Below are 16,406 nucleotides of genomic sequence, written 5' to 3'. Positions count from 1 at the left end.
TAAACATTAAAATTAAAATGATGTAAATTTACCCAATTATAGTACCTGTCTATCAATGCTATAAGGTATAATTAAACAAACTTGTTTAACCTTTAATTACAATACCATACTTAGTAATATTGATACTTGCTGTGTTTAATCACGTTTCCATCATGTGAGGCTATGTGGTCTAGTGGTATGACACTCGCTTTCGGATGGGAAGGTCCGTGGTTCGAGCCTCGCTCGGCGCATAGTTGAGTCCTTGGAGAAGGCTCTTTACTCATTCTCTCATCGTACTCAGGTGTAAAATGAGTACCTGGCCGTTAACAGCGGTGTCTCTGTCCAAAAAAAAATTTGTAATATCGCCTAACAGGCGTCATGTCTCGTCCTACTCGTTAAATGTTGCTGCTGGCCAGGGACCCCTTGTAAAGCACTTTGAGCAAGTTTCGTGGATATTGCGCTATATAAAAGCTCAATTTTAATTTTAAAGCTCAATCATGCCACACATAATTACCATTAGCTGTTTCGATTCATTTATGAATGTTAAACTTTGTGTCTATTCATATGACAGATGTAAACGAGTGCGAGTTGAATAACAACCGCTGCAGTCATGTTTGTGTGAATACTCGAGGGTCATATCGCTGTGAATGTCCTCCTGGATTCCAGATGGTCAACGGGAAAGTCTGTAGAGGTAGGTTGAGCTCAAAAGAATATGAAACGCAATCTTCTCATTCTGGCATTGTGTCAGTTTGGTCTCCCTAGCCAAAATCAACCAATATGGTTAGGGAGACCAAAATCTTGGTCTCCCTCGCCAAATTGGCCAATTTTGGTCTCCCTAGACACTTCCTTATTCTAAATGGACAGAGATCTTTTCTCATGTCAATCTAGATTTACATGAAATAATAATAATAATAATAATAATAAATAATAATAATAATAATGGTATAGATTTATAGTGCGCCAAACATCCCTTCATCAGGAGGGCTCTGGGCGCATAACATAGATTAACTTAATCATGAAGCCCTAACACAGTACACGAACAACGCTAATTATACACATAATCAAAAGAAAGCCTGTCGGAATAAGAATGTCTTCAATCGACGCTTGAATTCCTCTAGTGAAGACGAAGAACGTATCTCCAGTGGTAGTAAATTCCACAACCTTGGACCAGAATGCTGAAAGGCGCGTTCACCAGCCTTCACTCGACAGCGGGGTGTTTTCAGTTTGAGGTCGTTCGTTGATCGAAGCGATCGCTGTGGGTTATACCGTTCAACGAGGTTTGAGAGATATGCTGGTGACGAGCCCTCCAGGCATTTGAAAACGATAGTTGAAGATTTATATTTTATCCGCTGGTCCACTGGCAGCCAATGCAGCTGCTGTAGTAATTCGGGAGCTGCAGTTTTTCTGTCTTTCTGTAGTACAACGCGGGCTGCCATGTTCTGTATTTTCTGGAGTTTGTTTATTTTGTCCTTTGTGAGACCAACAAACAGTGCATTGCAGTAGTCCATTTTCGGGAATATCAAAGATGTTACCAATTTGTTGCAAGTTTCCCTATTAATAAATGGTCTGATTGTTCTGATATTTCTTAGAATGCAGATAGCACTTGTTCTCACATTGTTAATATGTTTGTTCATAGACAGATCACTCTCTAAGGTGATGCCGAGATTTTTTGCTGATGTTGTGAGTTGTATTTTGTCATTATCGTTGATTGTCAGTGCCAGTGTAAATGGATCTGTCTTATTATTTGAACTAGCAATGAATAAGGCTTCAGTCTTGTCGCCATTTAATTTTAATCTATTTGCAGACATCCATCTCATCACATGGTTGATGCATTGTTCGTAAACATTTATCTTTGAAACTATATCGGATTGCAAACACATGCTATATATCTGGGTATCGTCGGCGTACATATGGTAAGCGAGAGAATGTTGCTCTAAGATTCTCACAACAGGGGAAGTGTAAAGTACAAAAAGGACTGGACCTAAAACGGATCCTTGAGGTACACCAAAATGAAGGTCACGCTCTGACGAAGTTACTTCCCCAATTAAAACTGATTGAGTTCTTTGAGTAAGATATGATGCAAACCAGTTTAGAGCAGTGCCCGATATGCCGAAAGTAACTTGTAGCCTTCGAAGTAGTATGGCATGGTCGATGGTGTCAAAGGCTGCCGAAAGATCGAGAAGACTAAGAATGGTGGTTTTTCCTTGATCAATAATTTGCAGCAAGTCATTTGTGATTCTCATCAATGCTGTTTCTGTGCTATGATTTTGCCGATAGGCCGATTGAAAGCACTCATCGAGGTTATTATGTTTCACGTGACAAGAAAGTTGTTTTAGTACAATCTTTTCTAGAATTTTGGAAATGAATGGTAGATTTGATACAGGCCTAAAGTTTTTAAAATTATCACTGTCAAGTCCCGCTTTCTTCAACAATGGCTTCACCAATGCTTTCTTGAAGCTGTCTGGAACAACTCCCTCCCTTAATGATTGATTAATCAATTCAGTGATGTAAGGTGCAAGTTCATCAATACACTCCTTCAAAAGGGATGTTGGTAAAGGGTCAAGCCTACATGATTTGCTAGGACTAGAGAGAATCGTTTTCTTTGTGTCATTTATTGAAATTTCTTTGAAAAATGTTAAGGGTTCACCATAAAAAGAGGTATATTCTGCTTCTGTTTCGTCTGTGTCAAGTTCACTCCGTATCGTTGTTATTTTATTCATGAAATACTCTACAAAGCAGTCCGCGAGTTGCTTGTCGTCAGTGTGGTGTGGCAGGCTTGTTTTGATCTCTTTGCCTAGAAGCTTATTTGAGATTTTATAAAACTCCTTCGGACTTTTTATGTTATCAACTTTATCAAGATAGTAGATACGCTTTGCCTTAATTGTCACCTCTTTGAGTCTATGTTTGAATGATATGTAAGTTTCCTTATCAATTGTCAGGCCAGATTTTTTTCCATTTCTTCTCCGCTTTTCTTTTCTCTTTCTTTATACGTTTTACCTCCAAATTGTACCATGGTGATTCTTTTCTGATGTTCACAGATCTTGTCGTGAGAGGTGCGTGCTTATCCATAACACTAAATACTGCTCTATCAAAATTGTCACCAGTCACTTCTTTCTCACAATGTGCAGTTAGAGAGTGAGAGAGGTCCGCTTTAAATAGTTCTATGTCAATTTTCTTCAAATCTCTCGAAACAACTATTTTTTTTGTTTTTGTGTCGTGTACTGTCCCCCCTGACGTTTAATGACGTTTAATTTGTTTTTGCTGTAAGCTGACGAAGGATTGAAGGATTTTGAATGCAAAATCTTCCTTCTTTACATTCATGTAAATGAATTGGGTTTTATTTTCTGAGGGTTTTTGTTGTTTTTTTTTTAAACCCCGATAATATTGATAATATTGATGATACGTTTGATGAAAACAGTGAAATATAAATTGTTCAAAGACACTATATATATCCACCATTTATATCACCTCATAATCCAACCTCAACATACAGTGGTGCTTTAAGTTCATTAACATTTTAAAGTCAAATAAACAATATTCCTGAAACAGTTTCTTTTTTTTTTCTTTTTTTTTCAAGAACAATGATGAATGAATGTGATAATCTTATCACAAATGATATGAAAATGGAGGCTTTACCTTTGATGTAGCCTCTGTTTATTATTGTTTACATGGACCTCAGTAAGAACAATGATGAATGAATGTGATAACCTTATCACAAATGCTATGAAAATGGAGGCTTTACCTTTGATGTAGCCTCTGTTTATTATTGTTTGCATGTACCTCAGGTTTATCCTATGATTGATTATGTTACACACTTCTTAATTTGCTTTTTATTGCATCTCCTAGATATCAATGAATGTTATGAGAAGAAAAATGTTTGCCCTAACAACCAAGACTGTGTCAACACTGAGGGCAGCTTTAAATGTGTACAGTTATGCCCACCTGGATTTGAAAGCGCTGGGGAAGGGCAGTGTAAAGGTTGGGTGAAACTATTGTTTTTCTTTTTCAAAGGCGATATTTCTTCCTCGCTTCTTAGTAGTAGTCATTAAGAGCCAAAAGACCCATGAAGCTGAGGTTGATTCCAGTTTCTGTTGCATTAAACAAACGAGTACAATTGCTCGTTAATCTTTGGATATTATTAAGTATTTTAGATAGCTCTAACAGATGCTGAATAGACAGGAAATTGTGTGCAAAATGCTTTCCTGAGAGCGTATCATCGAATTGTCCAGTCGCTCATGAAACTCTTAGAACTAAAGATCATGTTGTGAGTCTAAGACTATTGCTATAGAACGGGGATACTTCCCAACTGTTATTATTCTTAAAAGATTATTTGACATCTCCCCCCCCCCTCCTCTCTCTCTCTCTCTCTCTCTCTCTCTCTCTCTCTCTCTCTCTCTCTCTTTCTGTATGTGTGTGTGAGTGTTTATGAGAGAGAGAGAGAGAGAGAGAGAGAGAGAGAGAGAGAGAGAGAGAGAGAGGGGGAGAGAGAGAGAGAGAGACTCTTTTATTTTCTTATTTATTTTCACACGGTCACCTAGCGTACCTAAAATGTTAAGTAAAATTCTGACCTCAAAGCTATTAATATATATTTAAAATTGTCCATCATCATTGTCAGAATATTATTTAACATTTTTGGTTTCACCCTGTATAAAAATGACGCTTTAAAATCATGCTATTTCTTTTCCTTCTTTTATTCTTTCTCTTTTTAATATCCATTACCCAATAATTTCTCCATCGTTTGTTTTATTATCATTTTTTCAAATATATAATCCAGATATTGATGAGTGTACAACAGGAAAACATCAGTGCCGTTACAATCAGGGATGTGTCAATCTGAGAGGAAGTTATCAATGCACATGTCCCAGAGGTTTTAACACTCGTGGACCTGGCCAGCCGTGTGTCGGTTAGTACAGTCATTATCATTACCATCATCATCAGCATCATCATCATCATCATCATCATCACCATAGTCATCATCATAATCATCATCATATATGATATTAAATAAATCTGCTTCCATCCACTACATTTTGATTTTCGTTTTAATGTATATTTTTTATCTATTTAAGATTATAACTTAAAATTTAAAGTTAGTTAGCTGACTTTCCATTTTCCGCTGTCAACTTGTTAGGCTGTTTACAAATGATGAAACAAAAATAACTAACAACAGCCTGTATGTATGCTTCATACGAAATATCTCTCAAAGACTTCACATCCTTTAGTTTACTGCCAAAGATTGTTTTGAATACTATCATTTATATTGATGTTGACAATTTAGCTATCGCGTTCAAGGCTCATTATGTCAGCTTTTAACAATATTATTATATGTGTAATATAATATAATATGTAAAGATTTTTTTCTTTTTGCTTGCTGCATACAGGACTTTTGAAGGTATATCTGAACATTTCGGGTTGTTTTTTGTTTTTTTTTGTTTTTGTTTTTTCTACTTTCCCACCTTTTGCTGCTATGTGTTCTAGTGGTATGAAACTCGCTTTCAAATCGGACGGTCCTGGGTTCAAGCCTCGCTCAGAGCATAGTTGAGTCCTTGGAAAAGGCTCTTTACTCACATTCTCTCACCATACTCGGGTGTAAAATGAGCACCTGGCCGTTAACAGCGTTGTCTATGTCTTAAAACTTGTATTACGCCTAACATGTCTCGTTGCTAATGTTACGTGTTGTTGTTGGTCAGGGACCCATTGTAAAGTGCTTTGAGCACGTTCAGTGGATATTGCTCTATATAAAAAAAGCTCAAGTTTTGAATAACTTTTTGTATTATGAATTGTCTTTTACTCTTGGAAAAAGTGAAAAAAAACTGAGCACTCCCCCTCCCACCACACACAATCCATTTAGGTTTTTGTCTGTTTTGCTTGTTCATTTTGCTATACATAAAATATACTTCAAATCAACTCTTGATCCACTCAAATCCAATCCATACTGATATAGCTTCAGACTGAAGGTAGACGCAACATTTGTGTGGTGTGGCATGGTGTTAGCTTACGGCCCTGTATCACAATATCATGTCCTCTTGTGACAGAATTTCTCAAGTAGTGGATGTTGTGAATGAATAAGATTGAAGTATGTAAGCAATGACGGTATGGGTTTTTTTTTAAAGAAACAAATTTGAAGTTTGAAATTATGATTTCAAATAATTATCATTCAAGATGATGATTTGCTTTCCTAAGGATTTGTATTTTTGTTTTAGCAATGAAGAAACTAGTTTTTGATTTTTATATTTTGCCCCAAAAATATTTTGAAAGAAACAAATGATGATATTTCTTCCTTGTAAACGTTTGTTATGTCACCTGGTATTTTCAGACATAGATGAGTGCAGACTGAAACCAAACTTGTGCTCCTATCGTTGTCGGAATGTACGCGGCGATTATGAATGTCAGTGTCCTCCAGGACAGTTACAACTAGCTGACAGGAAATCCTGTGCTGGTCAGAGCTAGTATCACAACCATTCATCAACTCATCATACTGCCTGCCTTAATCTCAGCGACTTTTCTTTTGATACCTGAAAGAAAGATTGACTCATGAATTAATTAGTTTCCATCATAAACTTTATTCTAACAAAGCTATGTGCTTTTCTTGAGAATTTTTAAATAATCCAAACTGTCGCAACAACAAAGAATAGGTCTTGTATTTTTCAACAACTTGAAATTATTCAAAATATAAGCATTTTCTGTTTAAGAATTTAATTTAATTCTTACATTACGATATTGGAATATTCTTTCACTAATGTAACAACTGTTCTCTAGTTCAGAGTATGCTTGGATACTATTTGAAACATTTCTCACTTGCCAAGGTTTTAAATATTCTGGACAATAAATATAAATAAAATTCCCATTGATCTTCTAATAATTGTAGGATAGGTAGGTCAATCATCATACAGTAAAAAACAAAACTCAAATGTACATGAAGTTCTTTGTTGTGAATATTCGATATAAATTCTATAGTTCAATCCTTAAAAAGTTGCTGAAAGTAAAGGCAAAACATCACAATCACATAAATCATACATCACAGAAATTCATCGTGATATTAAAAAAATATGTTATAATTATTTTCAAAATGTTATATCATGATTAATCAAATGAAAACGCAAGTAATCCATTGATCATTGCTTTTCTTTTTTAATCTTACCCCCCCCCCCTCCTCTCACACCACTTTGCTGCATGTATCATCAAGTTTTTTCGCAGTGTAGTTTTAGTCTCTTATTTTGAGCTTAATAGAGTAATTCTTTATAATTGCTTGCTTTAATTTTGGATTGAATACTTATATTATTTTTTACTTCACATTTCATAATTTTATAATATTGTTGGAAAATCATAATTATTTAAATCATTTTAAGAGAGTGTATATTTCTTCATCTTCCACCAAATACAGTATGTATATTAGGTTTGAGCCTTGACCTTGTAGCAAACTTGACACGTCATTGTTTGCTTCCAGGTTTGGTATTTCTGGAGCCGGGACGAGTCTTACCCGCTTCTGATGAAGGTTGGCAGCAACGGTCGCAACAACCTGAAAGCTTTGGCATCAAAGAATTAAAAAATATATATCCTCTCAACTCACAACTTACAGCAACGTCTTCTAAACCCTCGCGTCAAAGGATGAGAAGAGATACATTATTTCTCAACCGTGTCAGAAAATCTGTTTTATCCCACGTCAAGCATACAAATGTATCATCTCAAGACACATCAAAAATTACAAGTAAAGCTGAAAATAAGATATTATCTACTTCTCTCAGCACTACAAATTTGAAGTCAACTTCTCAGACTCATGAATCATTCGGATTCAATTCTAAAATTATTGAAAATGACAGTGTTACTGTAAGTGTTCATCCAAGTAATAATAGTACAGTAATGACCTTTTCATCAAAAAGGCAAAACTGTCAATTATTGTTACAAATGGATATCATTCTACCTTATCAACGGCACCTGAATAATTCAGTCACCAACGATGGTAAAGCAATTTGGGGAAGAAAAGGTAAAAGTTGAGTGGCATTTAATATTAATAATAGAAGACAAATAACAATATTATTTTTCTTTTTAAAATGAAGTAATCATCCAAACCAAATAAGAAGAAAACAGCATTTTAAAAAAGCAAAACAAAAAACTGAAACTTATCCTGGCATTTAAGTCAAAACCAACGTATTCTAACATTGTTAAAAATAAGGAAATTGAAATAAATATGTTGTACTCATATTCTTTTGAGCTTGCAGTACAAGGATTGGAGTTGAAAAATGTTGTTTTTTTTTACACACGTTTGAAAATTGGTTTTTCACGTATAAGTCAATGTATTTTTATTATTTTTGCATACTGACAATTTGCTTTCTTATCATTTTTTTTTTTTTGATTCAGCACATTAACATTTCCTAGAGCAGATTTACATATTGAGCTTTAAAATCTGCCCTCTTCCCTTTAATCCCTTCTGCCTGATTTAGCATCTATATACATAGTGCTGAATTTTTCTGCTCGCCATCTACACACCAACTCGTTTATAACAAACTTTAATTTTACAACCCCCCACCTCTCTCATAACAGACAAATTCTTGAGTCCTGTTTATTCCCCTTATTATTCTTATATTGTTCCATTCTTTTAATGGACACATTTTCACACGAGACGCAGACATTAAGAACTGAATTTTCTAATTTATGGTAGAATTTATAAAGAGAGAAAAAAAAAACGCCACCTTACATGCACTTTTGTACTCTATTGCAACCTACGTCATTAATAATAATAATAATAATGTACATCTTTTTTGCCACCCCAAATGCGGCTAATTATGGGATGTCAGAGTAATTACAGAAGGAAGCAACTAATATTATATAAATTACACATAGGGTTTTCATGATTATTGCTTTTAAATATTCAATCATAATTGCGTTACATCCATATGGCTAACTAATTTTCACGTCCCCATGAGTTTGTCATATTCGAGTTGAAGTGCTTCACGTTATATTGGAGTTGTAGTGCTTTACTAGCAAAGCCCTTTTCCCAAACTAACTAAAGAAGGAACGTCAGAAGTTGTTGAACAGAAGGTTTACCTTAGGCTTGCCAAATTTTATTTTGGGAGTACCAAGTTCCATCTCAGATAATCCATCACAAGTAATCTACCCAGTCTTTGGTTCCAGAGGCCACAGATTCAAATCCTGAAATCTTTTCAGCGTGGTTTGAATGTTCAAGTCCCTGTTTAAAGCGAAAGTTCTTCCTCGTATTGTTTATTATTATTACTACTTTTTTTTCACTTATCATTTCAGACATAAACGAGTGTGAACAACAAAGAGGCAGAGCTGGTCGTTCTGTCTGTCAACACAAATGCAACAATATCAAGGGAGGTTATAAATGTTCCTGTCCCTCAGGTTATCGCCTTGGAACTGATGGATACTCGTGTAAAGGTAAATTTGGCATTGTCCTTTTAGTCTTCAAAGTCATTCTTGACCGGGCGTTTAGGACATATTTGAAAAAAAAAAAACCAACCCTACAACTTCCTATTAAGATAAATACTTGAGCACACATCTCATTTGTTTTGTTTGTTTGTTTGTTTGTTTTTTGTGTGTAAATAGCTCTAGAAAATCAGACCTAATTATTTTTCCCTTCTACACTATATTATCTATTATGAAATGTATTCTTTTTTTTCCCAATTTAATCCGTTATCAGACATCAATGAATGTCAAGAACAAAACATCAACTGTGGTCCAGAGAAAATGTGCTTCAACCAACGTGGTGGCCATACATGTATCGACATTCCTTGTCCTCCAGATTATGCCAGGGACCCCACGACCAAGTGAGAACTAGTACTGTAGTATCTTACAATTTTAACTTGATAGTTTTAAACACTCGTGGGAGATATCAGTATTCAATTTCAGTGTGGAAGACTTTTTCTTTTAATTGAGTCTTAAAGTTAGAAAAAAGAACAAAACAATGATTGCTTTCAGCCTCAAAAAAACACCCCGAAAAATGTAAAAATCAACACTTAAACCTTAAACATTCCAAACTACATTAGAATTTTAAAAAATAGATACTCAACCAGGCTTCACATCGACAATTTCCACCAGCCATTTGCCAAAACAAACGCAAACAATTACATTTTTTCCTCAAACCATCACATCACATAATAGATATTGAAGACACCACAACATTTTAACGCGTTTTCCACGTGCACAAGAACACCGGCTGGATTACGTGACAAGATTAGTGTGGTGTGATAGGTATAAGTAAAGTGTATAAGATTTCCAGTAATGGGTACCGTGTGCCTTTTGCATTATACAAACTTGAACTTGAACGTCAGCCGTCAAACTATAAGCAACAATGTGTATTGTTTTGCTATGAAGTAAGTGTGAATGATTACCCCATACACACATTCTGATTTGAAACTCACCTACTACCATGGTATGGTTTTTATAACCAAAAGTACAAAATCATTGATAAAAAGTTTGATGTTTCTAACTTTATCAAAAACAAAAACGACTGGTGTATTTCATAGAAAGAATACCATAATGGTGCGGAGCAAAGATGAATTTTTGTCTTTCTTTTCTCACATAAAATCAATTTAAAAAAAAAATAAAATCATGATCTCACATAAAACCAATTTTTTTAAAAATCTTGAAAATTACCTAGTGTTACTGATTTTATAAGTTAGATATCAGCTGCACTTTTAATTACCCTAACATAATGTTCCTTGTAACTTTCACCATGACAGGTACTGTGTATTAGAATGTGTCAATCCAAAGATTCCCTGCCCTCCAGGCGCTAAATACGCAGACATAATTGAGTTTAGGACCATTTCACTACCCGGTGGCAACCCTTCCAGACAAGATCTTATCAGGCTCACAGCATACAATCAAAATGACCAATTTTTACCACAGGTATAAATATTGTGCTTTCATTCATGTAATTCTGGGCATATTATATCCTATTCGTTATTACATAAGAATAACAAAATTGTCAAATTTTGTTTTTTTTTATGTCTATAATCAATTGGTCTTTGGGTCTCTAATCGTATGAAGGCAATAATACAAATTGTCTTAATTGGATCTGAATCTAAACTGAAGAAAGTTCAGACACAATCAATTACAATTGAAGACTTTATTGTTCTTTTCTCGGACAAGTCTCAAAACCTGGGAGTCATTCTTGACAAATCGCTTTCCATGGACCATTAAATTGACCACCTTATCAATATCCTGAATTTCGAACTGTTTCGAATTTCACTTATCAAAGTTTTTATCCCATTTGATGTTCTAAAAACTGTTTTATTCTGCACTGATCCTATCCCCACTCAACTACTATAATGCTCTTCTTGCTGGTCTTCCAGATTATAAAATAAGCAAACTTCAAAGAATTCGGAATAAAGCTGCTAGAATTGTTCTTGGAGGACACCAAAGCGGTGCATATTATCGTGCGCCATGTAGTCTGTGGTATGACACTCGCTTTTGTATCTGGAGGTCCTGGGTTCGAGCCTCTCTTGGCGCATAGTTGAGTCCATGGAAAGGGCTCTTTACTCACATTCTCTCACTGTATTCAGGTGTAAAATAAATACCTGGTTGTAAACAGTGTTTTCTCTTTCAAAAAAAATTGTGATATCGCCTAACAGGCGTCGTGTCTCGTTCTACATGTTTCATGTTGCTGTTGGTTAGGGACGCTTTGTAAAGCACTTTGAGCACGTTTAGTGGAAATTGTGCTATATACAAGCTAAAGATAATTATTGCTTTCCATTGGTTACCTGTAAAAGCCAGAATTGAGTAGGAAAATTGCTCTCACCTGTTTTCATGTAGCTCAATCGTCTGCCCCTCTTTATATTCAAGACATTCTTCAGCCTTATGTTCCCAAGTGTAATTTGAGATTGCATGACTCAAAATTGTTAAAAGTGCCGAAAACTAATCTTAAGAGTTTTGAAGAAAGATCACTTTCTAAATTTGGCCCCACAATTTGGAACTCCGTTCCCCAGTCCCTTAGAATATCTGAAAGTGTTGGTTTTCTTTATAAAGCACTTTGAACACGTTTAGTGGATATAGCGCTGTATAAAAGCTCTTTTTTCACCAAATACTTGCGAGTGAGTTGTACCTTTTCATACTTATAACTGCATTGATAAAATAATGTTGTATGAGTTGTGATTAGATAAGTAGTAACATGTATTGTTTTTAAACGATTTGAGGTTTCGAGGTTTCGACATAAAGCGCTCTATAAATATACTCATTATTTTTATTATTATTATTATTATTATTATTATTATTATTATTATTATTATTATTATATTATTATTATTATTATTATTATATATTATTATTATTATTATTATATTATTATTATATTATATTATTATTATATTATTATTTATTATATTATTATTATTATTATTATTATTATTATTATTATTATTATTATTATTATTATTATTATTATTATTATTATTATTTTATTTATTATTATATTATTATTATATTATTATTATTATTATTATTATTATATTATTATTATTATTATTATTATATATTATTTATTATTATTATTATTATTATTATATTATTATTATTATTATTTATTTATTATTATTATTATTATTATTATTATATTATTATTATTATTATATTAATTATTATATTATTATTATTATTATTTTATTATTATTATTATTATTTATTATTATTATTATTATTATTATTATTATTAATATTATTATATTATTATTATTATTATTATTATTATTATTATTATTATTATTTATTATTATATTATTATTATTATTATTATTATTATTATTATTATTATTATTATTATATCTTATTATTATTTTATATTATTATATTATTTAATTATTTATTTATTATTATCATATCATAATTAATTTATTTTTAATATTAATTATCTTATATATTATAATTTATTATTAATTATTATTTATTATTATTATTATTATTATTTATTATTATATATTTTATATTATTATTATTAATGTATCAAAATAAATTTTGAACAAAAAAAATGGTTGAATTTGTGTGCAATTTTGTGACGCTTCAAATCAAACAAATTGATGAGTTTGTCCTTGGTTTAACGTTTAGACTTTGCCTTGAACATGAGGTAAAAATTGAATTTTGAAATTCTTTTCCTTTCCACAGACTATATTCTCTATATTGGAAAATGATGCCAAACTAGAATTCCATTTGAAGACAGATAGTGGTAAAGGTATTGTGTACACATTAAAGCCCTTACAAGATAGTTTCACCTATCAGATCACAGTACGGGCCAAGTCATATGACAGCTACAGACGACATATACAGTATCAGACAACCTTTATTATTCATATTTCTGTCTCTTCTTATCCATATTAATCAATTTTATTATACAATAACGGGGCTGTGACTGAGGGTTGTTCTTTATTTTTATTTTTTGTTGTTGTTGAAAGTTTTGTCTCTGCTGTCGGAAGAATCTTTTTCTTGCAAAATAATACTTTGTGCTTTTTGACACATTGCATAGTTTAGATCATAAAATCTGTATTAAGTAATTGGAGGCTGTTTGATTTTCTTTTTTTATTTTGTTTCGTGGTGTATTATTCGGTCAAAAAAAAGTATGTTAACAGTGAAAGTGGAAAGAAACACATGACAAAACAACTTAAACGTAATGTTGTTTTGTATATATGCATACGTACTATGTAATGATAAATGACAACTTTAAAACACCTGTCTTTCTTTCCATTGGCCTCATGACAAAGTATGTTTGTGGTTGAATACGTGATTTTTATTTAATTTTGGTCAGAACAATAACTTGTATTGATATTATTATTTTCTTTCATTTTTGAGTTCACAATTTATAAATAAAAAGAGCATAAATCATATGGCCAGCGGTATAGAAGAGATACTGTTGAGTAACATCTAGGCAGGTTTATACCGTGCAATTTTTAATTTATTAACACTTCTGTCTCTTTCCTTGTCTTGAAATGGAGTTTTGATGACAGCGATAGTTACAGAACGTCAGCTGTTGTTATTTTTTTTATAAAATATTTTTAAAGAGGTCATCAACAGGAAATAAAAGCAAATTCTGACCTGAACCAACGGAAATTTACGTTTTGGTGAGCAAACATTTTCTCTATATTGGTTGAATTCTTTGAAGGCTCTTAATGATTTTTTGACAAATTGGATGTTACTGTTATTTTAAAAATCGATATAGGCAAGAAAAGTTTTATGGTCAAATTTGTCTAAGGCATTTTGTCGATATGGCTAGAATAGGAAAACAATCATTTTCTCCGATCAAAATAAATCACAATCTAAAATGTTCTTTTGTCACAACCTTATCAAACTCCAACCTTCAATTTCTTGAAATGTTTTTACTGGTGCTGCTAATTTAATCACTACATGATCGTTCTTGTACAGTTGATGCCATAAATAAATGAATAAATAATAAATATATTCATAGATAAATCACAATTTATATGTTGTACATGTGACTTAGCATTTAAAAAAAAACATTTGCAGTTTAACATTATAAAATTGTTATACACAATACAAGTCAGAAGGTTTTGTTGTTGTTGGGTTTTCTCTCTCTCGATGAATGCCATCTGTATTGTGAATTTAGCCTCGTATAGGAGTAGGAGTGAGTAAGGTAACTCTTCACATATGTGACAATCTTATGTTGGATCGTAGTTTAGTGCTTCTCTTGAAAAGTGAAATAGCAAAACAGAGGTTATTTTAAAAAAAAAGTTATTTCATACATTTTCCCCCTTTATTTATTATATATTGTTATGTTTCTTCCTCTTCTCCTTTTTTCTTCTTATTGTTACTACTATTTCTACTTCTACCACTAGCACCATCACTAGTACTACTACACCTACTACTACCACAACTAGTGTTCCTACTACTACTACTTCTACTACTACTACTACTACTACTACTATTGCTGCTGCTGCTGTTACTACCGCTACTATTGATACTTTAATTAAGTTTCCACTATTTTAAGTATTTGTAATAAATTTCCATCGCCATCAAATTAAAACTTTGATTGAACTTTTATATTTTGATTTTTTCTTTCTTTTTTTTATGGCGGGGGGAGGGGGAGAGAGAGAGAGAGATTTGTGGATTTAAAAAATTAAAATACTCTGTAGAAAAAAGACGTAATAATTAACATACAATGTATTACTTTACTTGGAAGTTTTGATTGTTTATTTCGTGGATAGAGGAATAAATGATGGTAACTCCTTTCAGTACACAAAGGTAATCGGGGAGATTAATTGTATCATTTATGAAAGAAATCTCAGTTTCGTGTTTCATTTTTAATTTCCATCATTAATTTTTCATGTATTTCGTTTACAAAACATGTACCATTATTTAATATCATATTTTTTTCATCAATTTTATGTTCACACTTGTCTTTCTCATCACATTATATATTGCACTATCAATTTTCTAAGCAGTGTTCATCGTTTTCTATAATTATAATTCATAGTATACACCACCTAGCAACGAGTCTGTCAATGTCATTTCGTGATATGAAGACAGCTGATATTGTCACCAATGTTGAGACTTTGTAAATAAATATTGCATAATAAGACCAATGCTATGAAATGAATATATAGGGATCAGAATGATAAAACTTTTTGGTTGTTGAATCCTATGTAAAAGCGCAAACTGAAGAAATAAATATTTTCTCCTGAACTGTATTGGTTTAGCTCTTTTTCTGTTGTGGAAACAACTCGTTAAAGCAACATCCCTTGCAGATCAAAGAACGTTTTCTTATGCAGCTTTGTAGTAATTTGTCAATCTCCGGTTTGAATCCCGCTTTGGATATTGCAAAGTGGAGTCTTTGAAAATGGCTTTTAGATTTAGATTACTGGTCTTTTCTGACCGCACTTTCACTTAGTTTAAAATGAGCACTTGGCTAGTAGCATTTATGGTCCCTGGCGAAAAAAAATAATATTGCCTTACAGTTTGCAGGCTTGATGTTACAATCTACAAGTTTGGTATCGCTGTGGCTAGACATCCCTTGGGAAACACTTTTAGTGCATTTAGTGGATATTGGGGGATATGAGTTATTTTTTGGGTTTTTTTCCTGCCTAATATCTGTTGCCTTTTTCATAAACAGATTTTTTTTTTTGGTGGGTGGGGGGAGCCGGTTAGGTGTGACCTTATTAATATATATTTCGATTGTACTTTTTAATTTTTTTTTCTATTGTCCATCGAAGTGGGATTGTTTATAGAAACTGAGTGTTTGTTCATTCTTTTCAGTTCTTATAGCTTTTGGGAGACTTCATAATTGAGCTTTTATATAGAGCAATATTCATTTATGTGTCTTAAAACGCTTTACAAAGGGGGTCCAAACCAATGGCAACACACTGTAGGATGAGGCCTGACACTTTTAAGGCCCTAATTTCTCAGGAACATTGTTAATGGCCAGGTCTGTTGTTGTTTGTTTGCTTATTGTTTTTAAGGGTTTTACGGTG

General features: G+C 32.8%; 1 protein-coding gene across 2 annotated transcripts in view; it reads left to right on the top strand.

The window, feature by feature from the left end:
- The window catches only part of LOC144979899 (hemicentin-1-like), a 166,146-nt gene extending 150,525 nt beyond the window's left edge, over window positions 1-15,621 (top strand). Inside the window, exons 70-78 of one of the 2 annotated variants that reach the window (XM_078927160.1) lie at window positions 551-670; window positions 3,826-3,957; window positions 4,754-4,882; window positions 6,296-6,418; window positions 7,427-7,963; window positions 9,238-9,375; window positions 9,638-9,764; window positions 10,680-10,845; window positions 13,093-15,621. In XM_078927160.1, coding sequence (XP_078783286.1) covers window positions 551-670; window positions 3,826-3,957; window positions 4,754-4,882; window positions 6,296-6,418; window positions 7,427-7,963; window positions 9,238-9,375; window positions 9,638-9,764; window positions 10,680-10,845; window positions 13,093-13,305 — 1,685 coding nt within the window. In that variant the 3' untranslated portion in view covers window positions 13,306-15,621. The remainder of the gene's footprint in view (window positions 1-550; window positions 671-3,825; window positions 3,958-4,753; window positions 4,883-6,295; window positions 6,419-7,426; window positions 7,964-9,237; window positions 9,376-9,637; window positions 9,765-10,679; window positions 10,846-13,092) is intronic. The other variant, XM_078927161.1, reaches the window with a different exon arrangement.
- Window positions 15,622-16,406: the final 785 nt, after the last annotated feature.

The sequence above is a fragment of the Berghia stephanieae genome, chromosome 9 (genome assembly GCF_034508935.2).
Source record: "Berghia stephanieae isolate SIO BIC M18660-M18661 chromosome 9, UCSD_Bste_1.3, whole genome shotgun sequence".
In the NCBI taxonomy this organism is placed as follows: domain Eukaryota; kingdom Metazoa; phylum Mollusca; class Gastropoda; order Nudibranchia; family Aeolidiidae; genus Berghia; species Berghia stephanieae.
This window is presented reverse-complemented; position numbering and strand designations above follow the sequence as displayed.